The 27,516-nt window shown below is 51.9% G+C and overlaps 1 protein-coding gene across 1 annotated transcript; it reads left to right on the top strand.

Annotated features, from left to right (window-relative positions):
- Positions 1–90: 90 nt before the first annotated feature.
- VAX2 (ventral anterior homeobox 2) lies at positions 91–25,952 on the top strand. Its single transcript, XM_051837562.3, has 3 exons — positions 91–384; positions 20,733–20,920; positions 25,344–25,952. Exons 1-3 carry the CDS (start codon positions 138–140, stop codon positions 25,779–25,781), a joined length of 873 nt encoding a protein of 290 aa, XP_051693522.1. The 5' UTR covers positions 91–137; the 3' UTR covers positions 25,782–25,952.
- Positions 25,953–27,516: the final 1,564 nt, after the last annotated feature.

Here is a 27,516-nt window from a genome sequence, read left to right as displayed (position 1 = left end):
AGCGGAGGGGCGGAGCAGCAGGGCGGGGGCGGGGCCAGAGAAAGAGGAGCCGGGCGGGGGGCGCGAGGGGCGGGGAGCCGCGGGCTCGGCCAGCCCAGGCCGGCTAGGCGGCAGCGAGGGCTGCAGTGGCGGCCGGCATGGGCGATGGGGGCGCCGAGCGCGACCGCGGCCCCGCTCGCCGGGCGGAGTCTGGTGTCGGCGGTCGGCGCGAAGGGGACCTTGGCGGAGCGGAGGACTCTCGAGCCGTTGCAGGCGGCCAAAGCCCAAGGGAGGTTGCCGGAACATCGGCCTCCAGCCCCGCGGGCTCCAGGGAGAGCGGCGCCGACAGCGACGGGCAGCCCGGGTCGGGCGAGGCGGACCACTGCCGCCGCATCTTGGTGCGAGGTAAGGGCACGGCCGGTAGTCTGAGGCCACCGGGGCCCCCACCTCACGCCTCTCGGGGTCTCTGACCTTCGGCGGCCCCCTCTTTCTAGTTCCTGTATTCATTCATTCACCGTTCAGTCATTCCTTCAGCAAGTAATATTTTGAGCGTCTATTGTGTGTTGGACACCGGGCTGAGTGCAGGGGACAAAGCAGCGACTGGACCGAGGAGGTCCCTGTTCCTCTGCCTTGCAGTTCTTAGCCTCTGGGGCCCGTCTCCTCTCCCTAGGCCCACCCGGGCGGGTTGCTGCGGCGGGGGCAGAGATGGGGGCCCGGGATGCTGAGTGCCGAATCCCCGCCCCGCGTGCTTCACGGCAGGTGCAGAGAAAAGCGTCACGCGCGCTCTGCGGGGACAGGACGTAGAGGGACCAGTATCGGTCACTCCGGGAGGAAAAGGCCCGGGCTCCGCTCGGCGGCCGGCGGCCGGGGAGCTTCCTCGCCTGCTGTTGCCCATCCCCAGGAGTGGGGACCCGCACCGGTTGCTTGCCGCAAAGGGCTCGGGATGCGGAGAATGGCGTGCGCGGCGCCCGCGGGCTAGGGCTTCGCTCTTTCGGTTCCCACTTCCTCGCGGATCCCGGGCCCGGCCGGCTCTCGGCACCGCCTTTTCCCGGCCTTTCGCGTCCTTTCCAAGCCTCCCTTGCTCCTGGCCCTCCTCTCTTCTTTCCCGGCCATTTCTTTGCACGAAACTCGCTTTCCCAGTACCCTTTTCCCCGCAAGCGCCCCGCGAAGCCGGGACTCCTCAGGCGTGGGAAGTACGGGGTCCTCTTTCACTCATCCGGGCCTTGCCCGGCTAGATGAGAAGAGAAAAGGGGTCTCCAGAGTTCTGTGCTCAGCCTGTCCCCAGGCCGTAGCCAAGCCTGAAGACTGCTACCCGGCCAGCCTGGAGCCCGCGTTAGTGGGACTCCTTCCTCCATTCCCTCTCCCCGCTTACCCCTCGCTGCCCTTTCCAGCCCTTTTTTCTCGCCGGCCCCTCCTGGGAGCTTAAGGGCCTCTGGAGACCCCCAACTGCAGCTGAATCTCACCCTCCACCGGGGAAGGGGAACCGGCTTGGACTTGGCTCCTGGTCACAGTAGCACCAGGATCCCAAGTTGAGCTGAACTGATCTCTGGAATACCTCGGCCTGTTTGGCAACAACCTCCCTGCAGCCGCTGGGTGTGAGTTGCCATTGAGAGGGGGCCAGGGCTAGGGTGGAACACGGAGGCAACCACACAAGAAGGTGACTGATGACTGTCTTGAACCCAGGTACAGGGACCCTGGCTTCCAGAAATACTGCTGGTGCCAGTCCAATGCTGCTTTGGGAACACACTTAGGGCAAGGAAGTTAGACCATCAGGAATTCTAGCAGGTACTGGGACCTGTTGTGCACCGAAGATTAAATGAGATTCCATTCTGTAGATTGCAGGGTGTCCTGAGTGTGAGGTGTGAGTAGCCAGTGCGGCTGCATTAAGGAAATCTACTGGGCTTCCAGAGATGAAGAAATCAGTGTCCCAAGCCTACACACTGCCAAGACCAACAGTCTGTGCCTGTGACACTCATCACCCCACACCCTGTCTACATGTGGGCATCTTTTTTTCCGCCATGACTGCTGTGAGTTCTGTGCCCATCTGTTGCCCACACTCCACACCACTAACCCTGTGTGTGGAACAAATAAATTTTGTGTACAGATCTGAAGCAGTCTTTAGGTGCAGAGAGACTCACATACGGTGAGAGTCAGAATCAACCCAGCACCCTGCAGGGTGGGGCCACCCAAGTCAGGCAGGGATGGAGCAACCTGGGTGCATCTTTAGGGGGTATACCTTGCACACAGCCATGCCCTTATATTTGTAATATACAATGGAGATACTAGATACAAAGCACAGCAGATATATTTGTGTACCTAATGAAAATGAAAAACAAACTGGGTCCCTCATAAATCCCTCTGCCCTTCCCCACTAATCCCTCCCAGTCAGGGTCACCTGTGTCACTCACAGCCCCACTGTGGCTCAGGGCAGAGGCTCTGATAACTGGGAAGTCCACGATGCCTCAGCCCAGAATGAACGTCCCTTCCTTAGGCCCTGGGTATCCTTAACCACCAAGAATACACGCTGCTCTCCCAAGTACCTTGAAAGGTGGAAGGGAGGTGCTGCCATTTCGGTCCCAGGTTGTGTTTGTGTAAGTCCCCCTCCCCCTCCTCCAAGGGCACCCGCTTCCTTTGGGTCTTTTCTGTCCACCTCCCTTCTAAACTCAGGGCCTGAGGGCCCGCCCAAGGTAGCAGGTCTGTTGAGGGAGTACTTGGGTGGCAGCACTAAGCAGAGTTGGTTTAGAATCCTGGACTCAAAGCCCTTGCAGCCCGAGCCAGTTCCTTTGTCTCTCTGTTCCTCATCTGCACCTAGGGACCCACAGCCCTTAACCTTGCAGGGGGTGCTAAGGACCCAAGGTGTTGTCTGCAGGTTACAAACACCCAGCAGGAGCTCCAGAAATATTTCTCGAAGGAAGGTAGCTCTGAGGCCACCCACAGACCACTTCTGGTGGGGAGGGCAGGGCCTCTCCCAACTCACTCCACCCTTCGCCTGGTCTCCGTTAGGCCCCGGGCCGAGGGGCTGGACTGTGTTGGGGGCTGAGCAGCCGAGGGTCAAGAACTAGCTGATGGTAAAGAAGAATCAGTGCCACCTTGTAGACCGCAAGGGGAGGCCCTCCCCAGCCCTGTGGGCAGGACCCCATTAGTCAAGGACTGAAGCCTTGTCTGCGGCTTCGAATTCCGGGTAGGGAGCCTGGGCGGCCCGCGACAGTGCACGCCGTACGTCAAAATGGAGGCTGCTTCAGTCACAGACGCCAGGCGCGGGCGCATACGCGGGCGCGCGCACCCCACGCGGCCCACACAGCGAGGCATCCGCCCAGGCCTACCACCAGGCAGGGCGGCACAGGCCGGTGTGCACCGCCAAGGGGCCGGGGAGGGGCGGGGAAGGGGGGATCCTTTTGTTTCATATTTGGGAAGGACATGCCAACCGCCAGCAGGAAGCCACTGCAAGGAACAGGCCTTTCCCGGTGCAGCGGTGGGTAGCGCTCTGGCCTTTTCGGTGGAGCCGGGATCCGGGCATTCAGAAGAGGCGAGTACTTTCTAACCCAAACGTCCTGCTATCCGAAAATCTGTGCTCGCGCCGCGGACACTCGGGGCACACCTGCCTGCTTCCCAAAGTAATCCAGACGCGAATTCCCCCAGCGACCTTGAAAGAGAATGCCTTCCGTGGAGCTGAAGCGTCCCCAACGGGGCTGAGCTCTGTCCCTGCGGGTCCCCAGACCCCCTTGGAGACGCACCCTCGGTACCCCTCCGCCCGGAAGCGGGAGGGCGGGTTAAATTGCAGGATGCCTCGCCCGAGAGGCTCGCTGCCCCTCACCCACACACCAGCGAGAGCGCTGTCACCCTGGGAGCGCGGCGGCTGGGGGCTGGGCCTCTGGCTCCAGCTGGACACTTTTCGCCAGGAGTGGATGGGGGAAGGCGGACTGCTCTTAGTGAAGTCCGCTCTACGGAGCGCGCCTGGCGAGGCCCTGGCTCTCCTGCACGCGTCGAAGACGCCGCGCCAAGGCCCGCGGCGTCGGGGGCTCTGGCTAGGAGCTGACTGTGGGCATAGAGGCCTCCTCCCGCAGCCATGTCTGGGCTCAGAGCCTCCTGGCGTCCGCTTGCTTTCTGCTTGCATTTCCAACAGTCGCTGGGCCTAGGGAGTCTGGGCCCGGGCGCAGGCCTGGCGGTGCGGGCCGCCGTTGTGGCCGCAGCTGGGGGCTGGGCTGCATTGGAACGAGTCCGGGACTTCGCCCGCCCGGTGGCGCTGGGACCCTTATTTTAATCAGCTCCCCCAGGCACGGCTCCTGCAGGGGGCCCGCACTTGGGGATTTATTTTCGGTTTTATATTTTAATTTTTTTAGTTTTAGGGTTTGTGGTGGTTAATAGGTTTCGTATTTCCTTTGGTATTCTTTTTTTAAAATTCCAGTCTCCCTCACACACACACAGAGCCCACCATCATCATCTACTGGTCCACTCCCCAAATGCCGGCCCGGCCCCACTGGACTTGGGCGACTCCTCAGCGGAAGGTACCCAAACCCTTGAGCCATCCTGTCGCCTTCCAGGATCTGCATTGGCAGGAAACTGGAATCCACAGCGGACCCAAACCCAGGCACTCCCCTGTAGGACACAGGCTTCCTAAGCTCTAGGCCAAACACCTGCCCTGGTGTCGCTTTGGTTTGCTATCTTTTTCCGCTTGCTCATTTTGGTTTAGCTAGAGGCCCACATTCTCTATACCAGGCCATCCCTGGCCTTCTCATCAGATCTTTATTTTCCCTTTACACGCACGGGCACGCGGAACAGGACGAGTTCCTCTCTTGGTGGTGCATCTTGTGTGCCCAGTTTTCATTTTCAGGAACCCATTCGGGGTGGGTTACCCAGTGCCTCCCCTTCTCAGGCTGTTTCTGCCCAGCGCGCTCGCTCATGAGGCCTCCACCCCATCACCTTCTCCCACCCGCCCACACACACCCCAAGAACGGACCCCCAAGAAGCCCCGGGGTGAGCGGCGAGCCCTACACAGCGAGGAAGCCAGATCCCTCCGAAGCCGGCAGTGAGTGGATACCAAGGCTGGGGCCTAGGAGCAGAGGGCCCGGCGCGGCTACGCCCAGGATTGCGGTCCCGCCCTGTTCGCACCGCCGCTGGGAGAGCGAGCATCTACACTTGATGTTGGCCTGGACGCCATTTCCTCTATTACCCCCTGGCCCCAAGCCCCCATCTTGTTCGCTCAATTTCTTTGATTTCTATTTTAACCCGGAGGGGGCAGTTAGAGCGAATAAATTTTGCTTTTATAAAATAGCGACGAATCTAATCCTTCCTGGAGAGCCCGTAGCGGGTTACCTGGCTGCGTGCCGCCTGGTCCTACTCTCCGGCCTGAGACGCACGGAGCCTGCCCAGGAGTCCCCGGGACCGGGATAGTAGGGGCGCCTGACTGGACATCCCCACCACGCGGACGTTGGCGGGATGGGGATCGGCTTCTCGGGCTTTCTCACCGCCCACGGTGCTCGGGTGGCATCGGCTACTGCGGGAAGAGGTGGCGGCTCCAGGCCAGGATCTGGCCACGATGCCAAGCGGTGGCGCAGCCAGGAAAGGGCGCTGCGTGGGCAAGGGGAGGGCTGTAATGTCGCAGTGGGGGCCTGCCAAGGCCTAGGGCTTGTGGAACCATCTCTCTCAAGGTCCCAAGGCCTTGACTTCGTTGGTTCATCGACGGATGTCAGAAACGTGCGTGTACACCTACTGTGTGCCACATTGGGGCGCTAGGGCTGCCCGCACGCAGCTTCCCTCTCTGGACCGGAGTCCTGGATCCGGTGGGAGGTGGTCCGCCCACGCCGCGCGATCTCCGCAGATGTGTTCTGAGCAGTCAGGTAAATTCGCGTCAGACAAATGAGAGGAGGGTTTCCGTGGCGCTGGGACGCGTGGCGCCGGCCTGGAAGGACGGTACCCTCTAGGGTTGCAAAGCCCTCCCCACACTGCAGGGCAAGCACAGCCGAGCCCAGAGTCTTGCTAACCTATAAGGTGCACAACCCTATTGTCTTTGGAATTGTTTAGCAAGCCACAACTTCCGCTGCAGCTGGCGGCTGGGTGGCCAGGATAGGTCGAGGGTGGCAGGGAGTTTCTTGGCTTTCTGAAACAACCGGGGAAACTTGCGCTCCCACCCTCCTGGCTCTCGCCTGCCACCCCGGCGGTGGAAGCCAGGGTTTCTGTAGCGTTTGACTGAAAACAAGCGCCTCCCAACCCCCACACCCCAGAGTCTGCCCCGCCTCCTGCATTCACCTAGGGGGCCACGGAAGCCCCTGTGGGGCGGGGGAAGGGGTGCACCCAGGAGGCCTCCCGCAAGGCAGGTGGATTTAGTGCGCCACAAAAACAAAACAACAGAAGGGGCAAATGCCCTCCCAAAGAGCCATAGTTCCTGGTGTGACCTTCCAGGCAGTTTTTCCACGCTCTATACAAACAAATAAAAGCAAAATTGTATCATAGGCAGTTTTGCAACTTACCTTTTAAAAATTTAATCAGCAGTGATCTTTTCAGCTCAGCCAGTCGATGTAGTCCCTCCAGCATAGAGCAAGCACCCCTTTGGTGGGGCGGAGTGTAAATTTCCCAGCCTCCCTGAGGATATTCTTTGGGTTACTTGTCCTTCAGAGAAGCGCTGTGAAGTGAATTCCCAAGGCAAAGAAAGGTCTCTGCTCCCTTCTTGGAGCATATACCTGGGACGAGTCCCCAGCAGTGTAATTGCTGCTTCAGGTTTGCGCACAATGGTAAAATCTGCACAAGTAAATTGTAAAAATAGATAGTTCACCAAAACGTTTTTATTCCAAAACATTTTTTTTTAAAGTACCCAGGGGTAGACCTCTCCCCACAGTGGCCCAGCTCATGCATACGCCTGGAAGGCAGCCATGTTGCAGCCTTCCAATGCGCCCTTCCAAATGGTGTTTATGCTCATGCCCGCAGCTCTGTTAGCTTGTTTATAGATGCATAGTACTCCATGTATAGGAACCAGATGGGTGTGGTGTGTGTTATGTAACTGGTATCCATGGGGGGCATTTAGCTGGCCTCTTATCCATTGCTATTGTATAGAATACAATACACTTGCTGCCTGGTCATTTCTCCACTCGTGAGGGAAGCTCCTGTAAGTGGGTTACTGGGTCAAAGGGTATCTTGTGTTTGTAATTTGGAAGATAATGCCAAATTGCCTTCCATAAGATAGTAGCAATTTACACTTCCACCAGGAGTGCCTACAAGAGCACTTTGCTGCCACTGTTCACACTGTGTACACTGTACCTCTTGATATTGTCAAGTTATTCTGTGCCGGGAAAGTATGCTAACATACACTCCCACCTTTGTCCTCTCCCTACGTAGGACATCATCTCTTTCGCTTTGTCACTCTGTGGGGTAATAAACAGTCCTCCTTGACATTTTAAGATTTCCCTGTGTAGTCACCAGTGAAGCTGAGCGTCTTTCTATTTCTTAGACAGCTGTGTTTCTTCTGCGGCCATCTAGTTGTCCATTCCATTGGCTAGTTTTAATTTTCAGATGTCCCTCTCCTTATTGATTTGATTCATGGATGGTGTCCCACTGCTTTCAGTATGGTTTGCAGTTCATATTTTTTTTTAGTAGAGATTTATTTATTTATTTGAAAGATAGAGTTACATGGAGAGAGAAGGAGAGAAAGAGAGTGAGATCTTCCATCCACTGATTTACTCCCCAAATGGCCACAACAGCCTGGCACTGACACCAGGAGCCAGGAGCTTCATTCTGGTTTCACACCTGGGTGGCAGGGATCCAAGCACATGGGCCATCTTCTTGAGCTTATAATTTGTCTTTTAATTTTATGATATCTTTTATGAAGCATAAATATCTTTTTAAATGATAAAACAGTTCATACTGTCTCACTATGCCATTTAAAAGTAGAAGGTCCCATTTACATTTCTCCCATGTAATGCACTTCCAGTCCCAGGATTTATCTCTCAAATTTCCCCTGTTGTCGAAAAATATAAGTGTATCAGTTACATATTGCAAAAATGCACTTTTTGTGAATTGCTTTTTGAAATAAATATTTATGGAACTCTTTCCATCTAGAACTGGCTCATTCTTTATAATAACTGCATTGCACTCCACCACGTAAATCTCCTTTATTTGTTTAACCAATTCCCTGTTGGTGGATATCACACAATTTCTTTCACTATTACAGGCAATGCTATGATAAACATCTTTGTATCTTTTTTTGAACAAATGATTTTTAAAGGTCTAATTTATGACCTTACAACTTGGAAAATGTAAAAAAAGTGATGTATTTTATTGTATTATAAATGAATGTTAATTTTTTGGGTTGTGATAATAGTAATGTAATTCAGTTTTTAAAGGAGTCCTCATTTCTTAGAGATGTATATTAAAATGTGTATTTTATTTATAACATCTAATTATTTGTAATACATAATGTAATAGAAATACTCGGTAGAGAGGTGAAATGAGATGATTTGCTTTAAAAAATTATGGCAGTATAGAATGGGATCGTTCCAGAGCTGGTAAAAGTTGGAGCTGCAGGCTGCATATATCAGTGCTCATCATACTGTCTTTTCTAATTCTGCATATATTTGGAGTTTGTTATAATAAAGTGCTTAAAATAATTAGGATCACATCACATATACATGATATATCATCTGAGTGTAACTACAGGATACATTCCTAGAAGTTAACTTTTTAAATCCAGGCACACACTTAAGTTAGGACAAATATTTCCCAATTTTATGCCAAAAATATTTATAGTTGTCCCTCAGTATCCAAGAAGGATTGGTCCTAGGACACCTCATGGATGCAAAAGTCTGCAGATGCTCCAGTCCCTTACATAAAATGGTATCGTACTTAGATACAACCTGGGTACCGTCTCCTGTAGACTTTGAGTCACCCTGGAATTTTATGATCCCTAACACAGTTTACGTACCATGTACAGAATGGTTATACTGTGTTATTCAAGGACTAATGACAAGAAAAGCAGTCTGTACGTGTTCAGCACAGATGCAGTTTTGGTTTTTGGGCATTTTTGATCAGTGGTGGTTGAATCCCAGCATGTGGAGCCCGCAATACGGAGGCCAAGTGTGCTCGGTCATCCTCCTGGCGACTGCAGCTAAACGTGTCCTTACTCCACGAACCCCTGAGCCAGCATATGAGCCGTTTTTTAAAGTGATGCCTTTTCAAATGAAAAAAAAAATCTCATTTTCATCGCTAGTGAGGTAAGCATGTTCCCACATGTTTGGTCTTCATTTTAATTTCCCCTCCTGTGGATTCCTCATGCGTGTTTTTAGCGTGTTTTTAGCCGTTTCTCAATCGGATTGTTTATTGGTTTCCGACAGTCGTAAACACTATTTACATACTAAAGAAAGGAGCCTTTTTGCCGTGACATGTGTTGCAAACATCTCCCAGGTTTTTTGCTTGTTTAAAAACCTTAGATTCTAAGATTTTTTTTTTAACTAAAATTTGAAGTGATCACATCATACGGTTATTTCCTTCTGGTTTCTAGATTTTAGTTCCTGATGAGAAATGTCTGCTCCATCTAGAGTTGAAAATATTTTAAGTACGCACACACACAGGCACATACAGTCATTCCTTACATCCATAAAGGAACTGGTTCCCGGACCTGCAGTGGACAGACACTCAAATCCGTTACATAACATGGTGTCCTATTTGTGTGTAGCCTACACACAGCCTCCCTTAGACGTTTAAATCATCTCTACATTACATATATCTAGTGCAGTGTAAATGCTATTACAGACCTCTTCTACTGTATCATTCAGTGGCTAATGACAAGGGGGAACAAAAGTATATTTTACTGAATATTTTCAGTCCCCTGTCGGTTTAATCTGTGGATGCAGAAAAATGAGTATATGATTAAACACACCCATATGCATCTCTACGATGTTTTGTTACTTTTTTTGTTGTTGTTACATAGTCTTTGCAACAAACCAAATAACAAGGAAATGCACAAGGTGAGATGGGAGACATCTTCCCTCCTGACCAGCGTCCACTCTCCAGAAAGAACAGAAGACCGAGATCTTTGTCCTGTCTTTGTCCCTGTGTGGTCACGTGCCGACACAAGCACACACAGACACACATGCACATACAGACACATACATACAGAAAAAGTATACATGCACATAAACAGTGCTGTGTTCACTTAGCAGCGATAACGAACATGCTTCCAGGCCAGTCTGTGGAGACGTGCAGCATTCCTGGTCACAGTGGGCACACACATGACTATGCTGTAATTGCATCGACGGTTTTCCTTTTGATAAACTCAACTATTTCCTTATTATTTTTCTCCTCTTACAAACTATGCTACAAACATAAACAAGCAAAAAAAAAAACCTGTGTTTTTATCAGGTATAAACAATATTTCTCTAGGGTAGAAAACTATGAAATCTCTGGGGCAATGGACTGCATTTGAATTTAGCAAAGCATTATGAAATTGCCCCCCCCAGTACTGTATCATTTGATGGTATTAACAGAGAGCATGGCAGAACCCGATTCCACCCCCTGTTCCTGCACAATGCTTATCGGTGAATAATTAAGTATGGCAACGCAGTGGTGTCTCACTGCTGTCTTCTATTTCTGATTCCCTGGGAGCTCAAGAACCTGTTCATATTTGTTAGTCCTTGTGTTTCCTCTTTTCTGAACTAATAATGCCTGACTTTGCTCACTATTCTACAGAAGCAATGTGTGCACTAGCCATCAAGACTGTTATGCACATACTAGGAATATTTTATCTCTACCTGTCATTTGTCTTTCAACTGTCTCTCATGCATGATTGCCTTTTATTTGTTTATTTTTAAAAGCAGAGTGAACAGTGAGAGAGACAGAGAGAAAGGTCTTCCTTCCATTGGTTCACCCTCCATTGGCTGCCGCGGCCAGCGCACTGCGCTGATCTGAAGGCAGGAGCCAGGTGCTTCTCCTGGTCTCCCATGGGGTGCAGGGCCCAAGTACTTGGGCCATCCTCCACTGCACTCCCTGGCCACAGCAGAGAGCTGGCCTGGAAGAGGGGCAACCGGGACAGAATCCAGACCCCGACTGGGACTAGAACCCGGAGTGCTGGCGCCGCAAGGCGGAGGATTAGCCTGTTGAGCCACAGCGCTGGCCCATGCTGTGTTTCTAGGTACTCAAATCTGTCATTTACTTTTCTTTTTAAAAATTCAGTTTTCTTTAATTTTTAATTTTTAGGAACTTATTTTTTTAGATGATCCTGCTTTTTTTAAAAAATATTTATTTATTTACTTGAGAGGCAGAGTTACAGAGAGAGGGAGAGAGAGAGAGGTCTTCCATCCACCGGTTCACTCCTTAAATGACTGCAATGGCCAGAGCTGGGCCAATCTGAAGCCAGGAGCCAGGAGCTTCTTCCAGGTCTCCCACACAGGTGCAGGGCCCCAAGGACTTGAGCCATCTTCCATTTCTGCTCCAGCATTGTCACCCTGACAAGTGCCCTTCCCACAAGAAGGCCCTGTGATGAAAGCCACCCCTCCTTGCTGGGGCTTCCCCAGCTCTCCACCCAGGAAAGGGGTCGTGCAGGGAGGCTTTGTAAGAACGGCTAGATGCTGAGCAGAGACACGGCTGCACCTCAGAAGCTCTAAAAAACACAGTGCATTTCTCACTCACTCGTGGGAGCTCATCCCCAGGGGCCAGGCCTCATCTGGGTTCTCAAGAAGCCCACACTAAAGAAGCTTCACCATCGGGGCTGGCGCTGTGGCACAGGGGGCAAAGCCCCAGCCTGCAGTGCCAGCATCCCATATGGGCGCCGGTTCGAGTCTTGGCTGCTCCGCTTCTGATCCAGCTCTCTGCTATGGCCTGGGAAAGCAGTAGAAGATGGCCCAAGTCCTTGGGCCCCTGCATCCTCATGGGAGACCAGAAGTTCCTAGCTTCGGATCAGCTCAGCTTTGGCTGTTGCAGTCATTTGGGGAGTGAACCAGTGGAATGGAAGACCTCTCTCTCTCTCTCTGTCTCTGTCTTTCAAATGAATAAAATAAATCTTAAAAAAAAAAAAAAACACTAAGAAGACGCTTCGCCTTCATTCCTGCTTCCAGGACCTGCTCAGAGAGAAGGGGTGTGACACACACACACACACAAACACACACACACACTGTAGTTACTGGGTTTGTGTTACTTGGGGGAGGAAGGGAGATGGTAATAGTTCCCTAATTTATTTTCATAAAAACAAATTCTTTTAAGGGTCAATGTCAGGGCATAGCTGCGTAAGCTGCCGCCTGTGACGCCAACATACCATATTGGAGTGCCAGATTCAAGTCCTGGCTGTTCTGTTTCCAATCCGGTTCCCTGCTAATGCACCTAGGAAAGCAGCAGAGGATGCCCAAATGCTTGGCCCCTGCCACCTTTATGAGAGATGCCAAGGGAGCTCCTGGCTTCAGCCTGGTCCAGCCCTGGCCATTGAGGCCGCTGGGGAAGTAAACCAGCAGATGGAAGATCTGTCTCTCCCACTTTCTCTGTGTCACTCTGCCTCTCAAAGAAAGAAAGAAATCTTTAAAAAATAAATTATTTTAAATTTGTTATCTGTCTTCCTTCCGCTACAGAGAACAGACCCTTGTCTGTCTTGCTCATTTCTGTTTCCTCAGACGCTGGGAGAGTACCTGCCGCTTAGAAGATACGTATTAAATATATGTTGCGGGTTGGCGTTTGGCACAGCAGTTAAGACACACAAAGCTTGGGGCTCCCATATCCCATATCTTGGTTCAAGTCTCAGCTCCACTCCTGATTCCAGCTTCCTGCTGTTGGGCACCGAGTTCAAGCACTTAAGTCCCTGGCATCCATGTGGGAGACCCAGATTGAATTCCTGGTTTCTGTTTCAGCCTGGCTGAAGACACTGGCTGTTGTGGTAACTGATACGTGAAATTTTATAGTGTGAAGATAGGATAAGTTGTTCAGCCATTTTCCCTGTGGATAACACTGAAGATGCTTTCAAATTTTTGATATTTTAAGCAATGCTGCAACGACATTATAACATTATAACATTCTTGCCATTAAACACCTTGGAGCACAGGAGCCTGTGTTTTCTAGGACAGTCACTGGAGCAAGAGTTACTTGGCTCTTTAATCTTGATAAACGCAACCTTTAAATCTTGTAACAATATGTGGTCCTTCCCACAATATAAGGAATGTAGATTTCCCTTCCATGCATCGTTGCTTTGTGAATCACCTAGCAATGTCTTTCCACGCCCATGGATGAGACATGGCTGCCCCTGAGTGCTTGAACTTCCGTTATCCCACTTACGTGAAGCTATTCTCATCTTTACCTTGTTTGTCGGCATTTGGATGTCTCTGTGAATGACCCAGACAACTCGATCACTTTCTGTTGGTTTTTTTCCCTTTTATAAAGAAATTTGTCTATTTATAATTGCATTTCGTATATTCTGGGTATTATTTCTTTGCCCCTTTTAGAAATATTTCCTTTAAACCTGGTCGGTTTCGCCTTGACTTTTGTGCACTTGTCATACAAGGTCAGCTTCAGTGGTCAGAGTCATCCTTTGTGTTTCCTTTACAGCCTTTGATGTTGTACCCTGCTTCAAAAGCTCCTTCCAAGCCTACGGTTACAGAAAATATTTCCCTATATTTTCTTGCAATGGCTTTGCCATTTTACAGTCATGATTCTCTCTGTAATCCACTTGAAACTTATTGCTGTTTATGCTATTCCTTTTAAAAAAAAAGATTTATTTATTTACTTATTTGAAAGAGTTACAGAGAGAGAGGAGGAGAGACAGAGAGAGAAGGAGAGGCAGAGAGAGTGTTCTATTTGTTGGCTCACTTCCCAATTGACCACAACGTTCAGAGCTGCGCCAATCCGAAGCCAGGAGCCAGGAGTTTCCTCCATGGCTTCCCACGTGGGTGCTACGCCACAGCGCCGGCCCTGATTTTATTTCTAACATAACTTAGGGTCACTTAGCACAATTTTTAAAAAAGACTTATTTATTTGAAAGGTAGAGTTACAAAGAAAGAAAGAAAAGAGCTAGAAATAGAGAAGGAAGAGACAGAGACAGAGAGATATTTTCGATTGGCTGGTTCCCCAAATGGCTGAAATGGCCTGGGCTGGGCCAGGTGAAGCCAGGAAGCAGGAACTTCCTCCTGGTCTCCCATGTGGGTGGCCAGGGCCCAAGCACTGGTACATCTTCTGCTTTCCCCAGGCACATTAGCAGGGAGCTGGATGGGAAGTGGAGCAGGAAGGACTCGACCCAGTACTCTGATATGGGATGCTGACATTACAGGCAGCAGCTCAACCTGCTGAGCCATAACACCAGCCCCTTGACCCCATTTAGAATGCCCCTTTAGGCACAGTGCCACACCAGTTAAGATGCCACAGAGGATTCCCGCATCCCATATTGAGTGTCTGGGCTAGTCCTGGCTCCACACCTGCTTCCAGTTTCCTGCCAATGCTGCACACCCTGGGAGGCAGGAGGCAATGACTCACATATTTGGGTCTTTTGCCACCCATGTGGGAGACTGGATTGAGTTCCCACCTGTTGTGGGCATTTGGGGAATTAACTAGTAGATGGAAGATCTGAGTCTATCTCTGTCTCTTTGCCTTTTACATAAAATTAAATAGATTTTTTTTTTAATTTAGAATGCTCCTGTGTCATGAACTCTATTACCTAATACATACAAAGGATCTTCAAAAAGTTCATAGAAAAGGAGCTATGATAAAACTATGCATGGTGCAGTGGGTTAAGCTGCTGCTTTTGATACCAGCATTCAATATGGGTGCCGGTTCAAGCCCCAGCTGCTCTGCTTCCAGTCCACCTCCTTGCTAATGCACCTGGGAAAGCAGTGGAAGATGGCCCAAGTACTTGGACCCCTGCAACCATGTGGGAGATCCAGATGAAGCTCCTGGTTCCTGACTCCTGGCTTTGGCCAGGCCCTGCCATGTCCATTGTGGCCATTTGGGGAGTGAACCAGCAGATGGAAGCTCTCTCTTTCTCTGTGACTCTGCCTTTAAAATAAATAAATAAATATTTTAAAAAAGCCCATGCATGGATTTCAAAATTCTTTTCCACAAAAATAAACTTATCTTTTAATTGTATTTGTCCACAAATCATTTTTTTCGCTTTTTAAAAATTTATATAAAGGGAACAAATTTCATATATACTGTCCACAAACCTTTGATATGTCCTCAAATACATACATATATATATATGTGCACACACATTATAGCATACTTTTCATTTCATTGTTTCCAGTGTTCAGTCATCTGAGTACCTTCATTTCTGTTTATTCATATTCCATTTATATACTTAATAATTTAGTATAATGTAATGTATTTTACTTTTTTTAAAGAGATGTTTTATTTATTTGAAAGTTGCAGAGAGAGAGAGGGAGAGACAGAGAGAGTAAGTTCTCAGGTGCATTAACAGGGAGTCAGATCATAAGTGGAGCAGCTGGGGCTTGAACCAGTGCCCATATGGGATGCCAGAACTGCAGGCCAGGGCTTTAACCTGCTGACCTCACATAATGCATTTTAAAATCAAATGCTCACTTTAGCTTCATCCTAAGCATGTAAAATCATGGGTTTAATTTTTTTTTTTAGTAAACATTAAAGTAAGTGAATTACTTTGGAGTAACAAATGTTTATTTGTGTTCCATTTTAAATCATTGCACAGACCACAAGCAAAATGCAGAGGCACTTTGGGGAAGCATAATTGTATTCTTTCTGTTACTGGATTTCTCAATTTCCGTGCCTACCTGTCGATCTAGCTATAAGGTGTGCTTTTGTTGCTCTTAACTTCTTATTTTGAAATAATTATAGACCCACAAGAAGGTGTAAAAATAGTACAGAGAGTCCTGTGCTTCAATCACCCAGCTTCTCCCAAAGGTGGCATCTTACAGCACACTATCAAAACCAGAAAATCGGCTTTGGCACAATATGGCTAATCAGACTACAGACCTTCCTTGGATTTCACACATCTTTCCTTGCACTCATTTTTTGGCCTCTGTATCCACAGTCAGCCTTCCATATCCGTGATTTCACATGCACTCTTTCAACAAAGCTTGGATGACAAATACTCAGGACAAAGACTTTTTCCTTTGTCATTATTCCCTAAACAATATAGTATAACAACTATCTACACAGCACTCGTATTGTGTCTGCAATCTGTGACCTAGAGATGATTTCAGGTCTACGGAAGGATGTGTCACATGCACACATAAAACTGCACCGTTTAATGTGAGGGACTTGAGCATCTTGGGGCTTTGGTGTCCACAGGGGGTCCTGGAACCAATCCCCAGTGGCTACTGAGGGACAACTGTTGTTCTATGACATGTTGTCATATTTCTGTAGATCCACGGAGCCACCATCACAATCAACATACAAATCTGTTGTGTCACCACAAGGGGACTGCCTCATACTACCTTGGGAGCCACAGCCTCTCCCAGTCCCAGACCCTGCAATCACTGGTTTGTTCTCTACCTCTATGACTTTATCATTTTTAAAAAGATTTATTTCTTTTTCTATTTATTTATTTATTTGAAAGGCAGAGTGACAGGGTGAAAGAGAGAGAGAGAGAGAGAGAGAGAGCAAGAGCATGCTTTCATCCACTAGCTCACTACACAAATGCCCACAACAGCCAGGGGCAGGGACCACCACCTGGGTCTCCCACGTGACTGGAAGGGACCTAAGTAACCATGTGAGCAGAGATGGCTGGAGTAGAGGTTCTTGTCTTCCCAGAAGTAAAGAGTTCCGGGACCAGTGCTATAGCGTAGCAGCAGCTTGCAGTGCTGGCATCCCATATGGGCGCCGGTTCTAGTCCCGGCTGCTCCACTTCCAGTCCAGCTCTCTGCTATGGCCTGGGAAAGCAGTAGAAGATGTTCCAAGTCCTTGGGCTCCTGTACCCTTGTGGAAGACCCAGAAGAAGCTGCTGGCTCCTGGCTTCGGATTGGCGTAACTCCGGCCGTTGCAGCCATCTAGAAAGTGAACCAGTGGATGGAAGTCCTCTCTCGCTCTCTCTGCCTCTACCTCTGTAACTCTGCCTTTCAAATTAAGAAACAAATCCTTTAAAGAAAACAGTTCAGACATGAGAGCAAGGTAGCAAGGTTTAACGAGGCAGCGCATCCGTCAGCCCGGACGGGCACCTCTTCAGAGCAATCTGAGAGTGCCCCGTGTACATGCAGTAGTGTTAAGCAAGGTAGCAAAGCTTAATGGAGGGAGAACACCAGGTGGGCCTCTCAGCTGCATTCAGACTGGGGCTTGTAAGGGTAGGGGTCCAGATCTTCCTGCCATTTCTCCTGACCCGACCCTCTTCTCCTGGACCAAGGGCTTCCTAGCTGGTGCAACTCCTCCCACGGTTTTATTACCCAGTATTCTCAGACGGGATTGGCACTGAGGAACATCTTTCCAGGTGCTTAATTTTGCAGCATATTTGGTATCTGGTGGCAAGTGTGAGGCTGAGGTTGCCCATTCTGTGTGGTTGGTACCTGCTTCCCTGATCCTGAAGGAGACAGCTGCCCTTGGCTGCTCCCTGGAGATCAGCGGCTCTCCTAGCTCTCATTCAAAGAGAAAAGGGTGTGTCCACATGGGGTTTGGCTCATGGTTAGAGCGCTCCAATCCAGGGGCTTCACAGTGGCCTCTAAGAGGCGGACTTAGGAGGGGCCGGGTGTGACAGCACCCTTCCTCCGGTCCACACCACCCAGGACACATTTCATTAAAGCAATGCCATGGGAGATGGGTGCACCTGCAGTGTTGTGGAGAAGTCCTGACTTTGACCTCACAACTGGAAATGCTGGGACCTAAGCAAATGAGGCCAACTTTGTTAGGATGGGTCATGCTTTTTGCAAATAAACTAATATTTTAATTCCATTTTCCATGAATTTTTAAAAAGATTCATTTATTTATTTGATAGGCAGAGAAAGAGAGAGAGAGAGAGGGAGAGAGAGATCTTCTGTCTGCTGGTTCAGTCTCTGAAAGTGTCTGACAGCCAAGTCTGGGCCAGGCTGAAGCCAGGAGCCTGGAACTCCATGTGGGTGTCCCATGTGGGTGGAGGGACCCAAGTATTTGGGCCATGATCTGCCACCTTCCCAAGTGCATTAGCAGGGAGCTGGATCAGACACAATGGAACTGGCCTCAGATATGGGATGCCAGTGTCACAATCAGCATTTAACCCGCTGTGACACATGCTAGTCCCAGGGTTACAAATATTACCCTTTGAGCTTTGTGGAGAGAATTGGAGCTATGGAGCTGGAGCTGTCCCCTAGGGGCCTGTGGTTTCTAAAAGCACTCAAGAGTAGGGCCACTTCGTTTGATGTGCTCTGCCTGGGCTGGCACTGAGTTCAAGGTGGGCTTGGGCCAGCTGTGAGCAGTGACCTCGTCCTAACCCTGACCCATCTTAGCCCTGAGGCTGATGGAGAACCTCTATGATTTGGGGCAGGGATCAGAAGCCAGAATGCACCCTGAAGGTGAACATGGACTGGACGCAGTCTCACGTGTTAGGAATTAGGAGAGAGGGGGATTGGGTTAACCCAGACTGGGGATTCCAAAAGGGGCACCCAGACCTGGGGGGTTCACAAGGAGCCCCAACAGACAGCACCTCCCAAGTGCATCCCCGTTCATGCGTTCTTTAATGAAATTCTGAACCATCCAGAAAATTCCACTTTTTAACTAGGACCAAAATTCTCCTCATAGGGGCAGGCATTGTGACGCGGCGGGTATGCCACTGGAACTCCCCCACCCCATATCTGAGTCCCAGCTCCTCAGCACTTCCGATGCAGCCACCTGCTAACGCACTTGGAAAGCAGCAGAAGATGGCCTGTCTGCCTGAACCCCTGCCACCAATATAGGAGACCTGGATGGAGTTCCAGGATCCTGACTTTGGCCTGGCTCAGCCCCACCTGTTGTGACCATTTGAGGAGTGAACCAGGAGGTGGAAGATCTGTGTGTGTGTGTGTGTGTGTGTGTGTGTATGGGTGTATGTGTGTCTCCCTCTCTGTCACACTGCCTTTCAAAATAAGTTTTTAGAAAATGTTCTCTTCATTATATCTCATCAATTGCATTAGTAAGGATTACCAAGAGGATGTTTATAATGTAAAATGAGGGTGTTTTAGAGGTTCCTGACCACCAGCAGTACTTAAGGTGGTCCGCCATTTCCTCATCTGTGAAATGGAATGATTGTGGTTTCACCTTCGTTGAGATATTGTGCTTACCACAGATAAAGTGCTTACCACAGTGCCTGGCCCAGAGCAAGCTCTGCAGACGTGTCTGCTTTGACAACCAGATAAGAGCAGCCCCAGCACCACCACGTCTGGCCATATTGCAAATTCTAACCGTTCTCGCCCCCTGGAGGCAGGTGGAGGTCCTGCAGCTGCGGAGGCTGCTTTGTTCCTGGGCTTCTTCAAGGCTGCCTGGAAGTGGTGAGCTCTCTGTTGCCACCGGAATGGTAACTTACTGCTCCCGCAGCTTCCCTGTTACCAACATCATCTGCTGGGAGTGGCTTGGTACATTCTACAGGATACAATGCTGCCTATTTTTACAATGTAATTGTTAAAGTATTCTGGTCACCTCATTTGAAGCCATCAGTGTGTGTGACTCAAATGGGGATCATCGCCACCCCTCTAGCTGCTGTGCCACAGAATGACATTTCCGTCAGGGATGGACTGGACACAGCAGGGGTCACCAGAGTAAAATGGAGCTGGAAGGTTCCCGTTGCCTAGAGGAGCAGCTGTTGTTTCATAGCACAATACATCACTCGCGTGTTCACAGTGCTGCTGGTGCAAACAGGCCTCCAGCACGGCCAGTCTCGGGAATTACAGCACATACACTTTTGTGCAGTACCTGGTACTTAATCGTGATGAGAGGAGACTACGTTGCATCTCGTGCCTGCCAAGTCTCGACTGCAAGAGGCTCTGTTGAATGCTGGAACCTCCACCACGTAGGTCTGGGGAAGCACACTCTGCGATAGTCCCACAACAGCAAGGCCCCCACTGCCTCGGTCTCAGGACGCGTCCCACGGTGAATGAAAGCGTGACTGTGTGCACACAGCTACAGTCACCTCCAGCTACAGTTGTGCTAAGTTCTTTCCCTGGGAATGTGTGGTAGACGCGGCCCGGGGAGTTTTCCATCCCTCTTATGTGGGCTCCAACATATTGCAGATGCTGTGTGTGGAGGGCACTGGTTCAGCACCCAGCTGATGGCCCTACCGTTCATGGAGAGGGGCAGTCCCCCCTCTGGAAGGCGCTAATGTGGTAGCAATTGTCCTTGGGAAGCTCCTGGGGACCCCCCCACTCACTAGCCTGTCCTCTCCCTCACCCAGACAACCTCTTCATATGTGCACAATGCTTACCTGTACACACACACACATGCATATGCCATGCACACACAGGCGGACGGCTGAAGACGTGGTTCGGGGATCTTCTCCAGTAGGCCTCCCTTGCTGATCACACCCAATGCCAGCCTCTCTCTCCCTTTGTCCTTGAAGACTCAGTCCATTTCTTTACATCTGTTCCTTCCTCTACTGAGGAAGCACAGTCTGGGTGGGTCCGAGCGAGTCCTTTCTGTGCAGGCCCTCTCACGGCACACCTGCCATTTGTCCTGAGGTCCATTCATTACGTTTACCCATTAGATACAGCATCCTGCATTGGGGGTCAAGGAAGCTGGACCCAGAGAGGACGAGCACCTTCTCAGGGGTCACACAGCCAGGCCCAGGTCCAAAGCGCTCCTTGCTAGATCGTATGGCCTCTAGCTCAGATGCTTCTCAGGGAGCCAGCTCCTCAGCTGGTGAACTAACCTGGCTCCCTTCACGGCTCCCACAGATGCCAAAGGGACCATCCGGGAAATCGTTCTGCCCAAGGGCCTGGACCTGGACCGGCCCAAGCGGACGCGCACATCCTTCACAGCCGAGCAGCTGTACCGCCTGGAGATGGAGTTCCAGCGCTGCCAGTACGTGGTGGGCCGTGAGCGCACGGAGCTGGCTCGCCAGCTGAACCTGTCCGAGACCCAGGTAAGAGCGGGGGACCAGGCCACTCCTCCCTCGTCCTGGCAACCTGGGGACTCCCTGGGGTATGAGGCTTGTAGGCTGCTAGAGGGAAAGCCGCATTTGGAGGAATTCGGATAAGCATGAAGGAAAGACTCGAAGCTGCAGGAAACCAGAACAAATAAACGCAGGGCTAAGAGAGAGGGCACCAGTCAGTGCCAGCTGCGGAGAGAGGCTAGGAAAGGAGAAGGGGTACCCCAGAGGCAGGGAGTGGCTTAGGGGGATGCTGGCACTAAGGCATCCAACTACAAAGTTCTAGAACTTAAAATTTTTTTAATTTATTGATTTTTACTGTACTTGAAAGGCAGAGAGAGAGAGCGAGAACGAGAGATCTTCATCCCATTGGCCTATTCCCCCAAATGCCTGTAACCCATGTGAGGTCTCCCACATGGGTGGCAGGCACCTGAGTATTTGAGCCATCACCTGCTGCCTCCCAGGATGATAGCAGGAAGCTGGACTGGAAGCAGAACTGAGACTTGAACCACAGCCTCTGATCTGGGATGCAGGTGTCCCAGGTAGCCGCGTAACCGCCATGCCAAATGTTCATCCCACCCCCAAAGCTACCTGATCTCCCCCCCAGAGACCTTTTCCAGGTACCCCATAGCCATCACTTGCTGGGCGCCTCCTCGCTTCCTTGGCACCAGGCCCTGCTCCAAAGCCTGACAAATTCTAACTAGCTCAGCCCTCACCACAACCTTGTGGCATGGGTGCATGGTTTTCCTTCTAACACCAAATGTGTGCTGTGTTCCAAAATGCCACCAGCCGACTCTCCAGTTCTCCAGCACTTTCTGCCTGCCCAACGACTCTGTTCTGACCCCACTGCTCAGAGACAGCATAGACCCACAAGTCGAGGGCATGCTCCCACAAGACAGGGCCATGGCAGATGCCAGTCACAAGTGCCAGGAGACCCCTGTGCTTCCGAATGAATGGCCCTGCATTTGCGGGCTCCCACAGTCTCCTCCGCTGGTTTGTTAATTCACTAGACTGACTCACAGAACTCAGGAAAACACTCCAGTTACGAGTGCTGGTTTATCGTAAAGGACACTTGTCAGGGACGGCCAATGGACAGGGTGCTCGGGGCAAGGTGAAAGGAAGGTGCTGGGTGCTCCCATGCCTTCTCTGCTGCCTCATCCTGGAAGTTCCCCACATTGCTTTTTTTCCAAGAGTTTTTATAGGGGAGCTGGCCCTGGCACAGCGGTTAAGATGCCATGTGGGATACCACATCAGAGCGCCTGCTTCAGTCCTGGTTCTGCTGCAGGCAGTGGTGATGGCTCAGGTAGCTGGGCCCCTGCCATCCACATGGAAGATGATGATGGAGTTCTGGGCCCCTGGCTTCAGCCTGATGCAGCCCTGACTGTTGGCGACATTTGGAGTGAACCTGTGGATGGAAGATCTCTCTCTCTCTCTCTCTCTCTCTCTCTCTCTCTTGTTTAAAAAAATTTTTTTTAATAACCCAACTTTCAGCCTGCTTCTCTCCCTGGAGGTGGGACTAGGTGGCTGAAAGTTCCCCCCTTCTGATCACTTGTTTGGTCTTTATGAGACCAGGTCCATCCCAAAGGATCACAAGCATGAATCTAGGTGTGGTCAAAGGGGCTCCTATGAAGAGCAAAAACACAGCCATCCCCTAAGAAATCCCAAGGATTTAGGAGTTCTGTGCCAGGAACCAGGGTGAGGAGCATTTTTGTTGTTGTTGTTGTTGTTGTTGTTGTTATTATTATTATTATTATACAATGGGCCTGTATTGTTTCCACTTTAAAGAGAAGGAGACAGGGACTGGCATTATACCTTATGGCATGGCAGGTTAAGTCAGCACCTGTGATGCCAGCATCACAGGGCACCAATTTAAGTCCTGACTGTTCTTCTGATCCAGCTCCCTGGTAACACAGTTGGGAAAGCAATGGAAGATGGCCCAAGAGCTTAGTTTCTTGCACCCACATGGGAGATCCAGATGAGGCTCCTGGCTTCTGTCTGGCCCAGCCCCAGCTATTTTGGATATTTGGGGAGTGAAGCAGTGGATGGAAGATATCTCTCTCTCTCTCTCTCTCTCTCTCTCTTTCTCAGTAACTCTGCCTTTCAGATAAATAATGTAACTCTTAAAAAGAGAGAGAGAGGCGCACAGAAAAATAACTTGCTCAAGATTTAAAGCAGACACATCCATTAGCTTACTTAGTCTTTTTAAAAAAGATTTATTTATTTACTTGAAAGAGAAACAGGGAGTGGGGAGGGAGAGAGAGGGAAGGAGGGAGAGAGAGGGAGAAAGAGAGAGAGAGATAAGTCCTCCATCCTCTGGTTCACTCCCCAAGTGGCCACAATAGCCAGGTTGAGCCAGGCTGAAGCTAGGAGCCAGGAACTCCATCCTGGTCTCCCATGTGGCTATCAGGGGCCATCATCTATTGGTTTCCCAGGCACATTAGCAGGAAGCTGAATTGGAAGGAAAGCGGCTTAGGACTGGACCCAGCATTTCAGTAATGCTCCACACTGCAATGCCTGTCCGTCGTTTAATCTTTAGTGGATGGCTTTATTGGGAACATTATCCCCCTGTAAGAAAACTGAGCCTCAGAGAGGTTCAATAACTGGCCCAGGGTTGTTTATGTACAGCGGATCCCTGCTTTGTACAAAACAGACCTTGTTCCATAAACCCAGCTGGAAAACAAGTCAGGCCACAGCATCTGCAGGCCCCTGTCCTAGGAGCAAGAGACTCGCGTCCCAGGGAGCGCCTTGCCTGGAGCAGGGGCAGCCTGTGCAGGCAGGAAGGGATGCGCCCTGGAGCAGAGGGCCCTGAAAGGCAAGGATGAGGAGGCCTCCCGGGTCCCCTCTAGCTCAGAGAGCAGAAGCTGTCCCATGGCTCCTCAGTGTCACGAGGTGAAGCTGCCGCCCTCAGGTCACAGAGGGGCTCCTGGGCAGTGGCACTAGCCCAGTCCAGAGGTTAGGTGAGTGCAAAGGCTGAAGCCAGGAGCCTTGAACTTCATCCTGGTCTCCCATGTGGGTGCAGGGGCCCAAGTACTTGCACTTGGGCCATCTTCCACTGCTTTAGCAAGGAGCTGGATTGGGAGTGGATCGGCCAGGACTTGAACCAGTGCTCATATGAGTTTTCCAGCTGGGGCACCAATGCCAATCTCCCCTTCCTGCAGGCATTTTTAATGCCTATAAGTGATTCTCTTGGGGCTCTGACTTGCCTTTTGTGGGGGAAGCACTCCTTCCTACTCAGAGGAGAGACCTCATCACCCTCAGGTTTACGGAGCTTCCCTCCCAGCCCCTGCCCCGCCCTGCTCCACAGACTTGGAAGGGGTTTGAAGGACTGGGTGCTGGGCAGTGACAGCGGGCCCTGTCCTGCGGGGTTGGGGGTAGCAGGTGTGGAGGACTCTGACGACCACCAGTTTCCCCTGCCATCAGAAGCCCAGAATTCCCTGCCAACAGCCCCAAGCCCACTTCCAGGACCTGCCTGGGCCTCCCCACACTGCACAGACCACTATTGTTATTCAAAAGCCCCGGCCCAAGTATTGGCAAGTGGGGAGCTGTCTGCTGAGTGGGGCCCAGGCTGCAGCGCCTGCCCATACCCAGAACCCTGGGAGCTATGAGCCAGAGCCTTCCATTCATCCTGTTGTCCCCAGCCCTGCACACATTAGGGCGGGGCCCCAAGGCAGGAAGACCGAGGGAGCGGGGGTTTCCTCGGCCTGAAGCATCTGGTGAGCTCCAGCCACCCTCACCCTGGGGTGAGCAAGGAGGCAGGTGGCTGTCCTGGGCAGCCAGGGGTGAGGGCGCTGCTGTCCAGACAGCGCCACAGTGCGGGTGAGAGAGGGCAGGCGAGAGAAAAGCATGGGGCGGGGTTCGCCTTCAGCACCGCCCCTCTGCTTTGGTGGATGCGGGTGGCCCTGCTGCGGGGTGGTGCGGAGAGGCCTCTGCCCGGAGGAGCTGACGAGGACTGGGTCTCTGTGGGCGCACTCGGACTGTTTCCGAGGCTGTGCCAGGCAATGGTGACAGTTGGATGCACGACCTGGATCTCAGGTCAGACCGCAGGACCTGAGATCCAGTTGAAGAAAACCCGCACAAAAAAGCTTACTGAGGCCATGAATTTGGCTATGAGGACCAAGAGGGGAGATTCAATTGTACCCCCAAGTTCCCCCCTCCTTCTGCCAATCTGTTCAGCCAGCCTAGGACAGAGTGAGCTTCAGCGGTGTACAAGTGTTTATAATTTGGGGGCGTAGTCCACCCAGAGTAGGCTGGTATGGGAAGGCCCCAGTGACCACCTGCTTTCTCTCCCCCCACCCCCACCCCCTCTGTCTGTGCCCTGTGCCCCTACTCCCTTTCCCCTGGCCCCCATGCCCCGCCCACCTGCCCCACGTGTCTGCATTGGCCCCTCCCTTCCCGTCCCCGTCCCCGCCCCCTCCAGGTGAAGGTCTGGTTCCAGAACCGGCGCACCAAACAGAAGAAAGACCAGAGCAGAGACCTGGAGAAGCGGGCGTCCTCCTCCGCCTCCGAGGCCTTCGCCACCTCCAACATCCTACGGCTGCTGGAGCACGGCCGGCTGCTCTCCGTGCCCAGGGCGCCCAGCCTCCTGACGCTGACCCCTGGCCTGCCAAGCCTGCCTGCCGGCCCCAGAGGCACCTCGCTGGGTGACCCCAGGAACTCCTCCCCGCGCCTGCACCCGCTGCCGGCGGCCGCCGCGTCGCCGCCGCTGCCGCCCCCGCTGCCGGCCGTATGCTTCTCCGCGGCGCCGCTGCTGGACCTGTCGCCCGGCTACGAACTGGGTTCCTCGGCCTTCGAGCCCTACAGCCGGCTGGACCGGAAAGTCGGCAGCCCCGGCGGCGGCAAGAAAGCCAGCACCTAAGACCCTCCGGCATGGCACCGCCCTGGCGGACGGTACCGAGCAGGTCCCGCGGGAGGCCCCCGGCCCCGGGCTCAGAGACTCGACCGAAAGGCCTTGGTCCCGCAGCTTGTGTGTGTGTGAGCGCAGTGTGCGTGTGCGTCTTCACAGAAATAAAAGGACAACAATGACAAGAAGGGAACCAGTCCCGACGGCACCGCCTCCTTCCCTCCATCCTCGTCCTCACCGCCAAGGCAAAGGGGCCTAGGGTCTAGGGAGACCTCCAGTGGGAGGGGCAGGAGCTGAGGGCGAGGACGGTCCGGGCGCCCATCCACCCCCAGGAGAGCGCCCTCCCAGGCACCCCACTGCCAGCTCCTTCAACTGTGCAAGTGCTTGAGGCGGGACACTAAGTCTCTCCAGGGTTGAAGGGTAAAGGGTGAGACCAGGCGGTAGACAGCCCCGAGGGGACGTCAGAGCTAAGCCAGGCAAGACCCGGAGGGGCTGCCAAAACAGACACTGCAGCAGGGCGCAGGATGAGGTGGCTTTTCTGCACAGAACACTGTCATTTGACTTGTTACTCTGTGGTGGTTCAGACCAAGGGGTGGCTGCACGGCAGGGAAAAGCCTTCCTCCATTTCCTTCCTTCCCTGAGTGTAGCACAACCTCACAGCAGGAAGCTGAGGTCAGTCCCACGTGTGTGCATTGTCACCTGGGTAGCTTGCTGGAGCCACCCCCGCAGTCAGCCCAGAGCCCCCACCCCCCCGCCACCCCTGTCTGGTCACCCCCACTGTGAGCGAGCTTCGGGGGAATGTGAGTTGTGAGTCTTGGAACCAGAGCTCAGACTGGAGAGCCAAGGTGAGCTCTCGCCTCTGGCAGGGAGATGTGAACACAGTCTGCTCTCTCGGGAAGGCAGTCGCTGCTGTTCTGGCTCCGTGCTGTCTTCCTGGAGTCTCCCAGAATGGGGCACCCAGGCACTGTCCCTTCTGTCTGCTTGGGTGGTACCACTGGGATAGGAGAAATCCAGGCTGGGATAAGGCTCGGTGGTGACTGGGGTTGGACACATCAAAACCAGGAGCTAGGAACTCAATCCAGGTCTCCCACAAGTGTGGCAGGAACCCAAACACTTGAGCCATTACTGCTGCCTCCTGGGGTGTGCACTAGCAGGAAGCTGGATCAGAAGTGCAGGTGCCAGAACGGGACCCAGGCACTCCAGTGTGGGATGTGGGCATCCCCATCAGTGACTTAACCGCTGCGTGAGGCACTTTGCATACGGACTGGAAATGTCAGGCCAGTACTGCTGTAGGGAATCCTGGAGGTGTATATAAGGAGGTGGGACAGGATCCTAAAATCAGGCCGGGAGAGACCAGGAAGTTCTCAATTGTGTGAGACAGAGGGTGGGCATTGTGGCACAGCGGGGTCAGCTGGAGCTGGGGATGCCCACATCCCACATCAGAGTACCTGGTTCGAGTACCGGCTACTCCCGATGCAGCTTCCTGCTGATGTGCATCCTGGGAGGCAGCAGGTGATGGCTCAAGTGCCTGGTTCCCCGCCTCCCATGTGGGAGACCTGGATGGGGCTCCTGGCTCCTGGCTTCAGCCTGGTCCAGCCCAGCTGCTGCAGGCATTTGGAGAGCGAACCAGTGGATGGAAGATCTCTTCTGTCTCTCCATCTCTTTCTCTATAAACCTGAGTTTCAATCAGTAAATCTTATTTAAGGCTTATTTATTTTGAAAGTCACAGTTGGAGAGAGGAAGAGACAGA

The sequence above is a fragment of the Oryctolagus cuniculus genome, chromosome 2 (assembly GCF_051225735.1).
Source record: "Oryctolagus cuniculus isolate XC-2025 breed Fujian yellow rabbit chromosome 2, ASM5122573v1, whole genome shotgun sequence".
NCBI lineage: Eukaryota > Metazoa > Chordata > Mammalia > Lagomorpha > Leporidae > Oryctolagus > Oryctolagus cuniculus.
Note: the sequence above shows the minus strand (reverse complement) of the source record. Positions and strands in the feature narration are given on the sequence as shown.

Coding starts and splice junctions, on each gene's coding strand:
- VAX2 (XM_051837562.3), top strand. CDS start 138: ATGGGCGATGGGGGCGCCGAGCGCGACCGCGGCCCCGCTCGCCGGGCG. Junction 385..20,732: donor CCGCCGCATCTTGGTGCGAG/GTAAGGGCACGG, acceptor CGGCTCCCACAG/ATGCCAAAGGGACCATCCGG. Junction 20,921..25,343: donor TGAACCTGTCCGAGACCCAG/GTAAGAGCGGGG, acceptor CGCCCCCTCCAG/GTGAAGGTCTGGTTCCAGAA.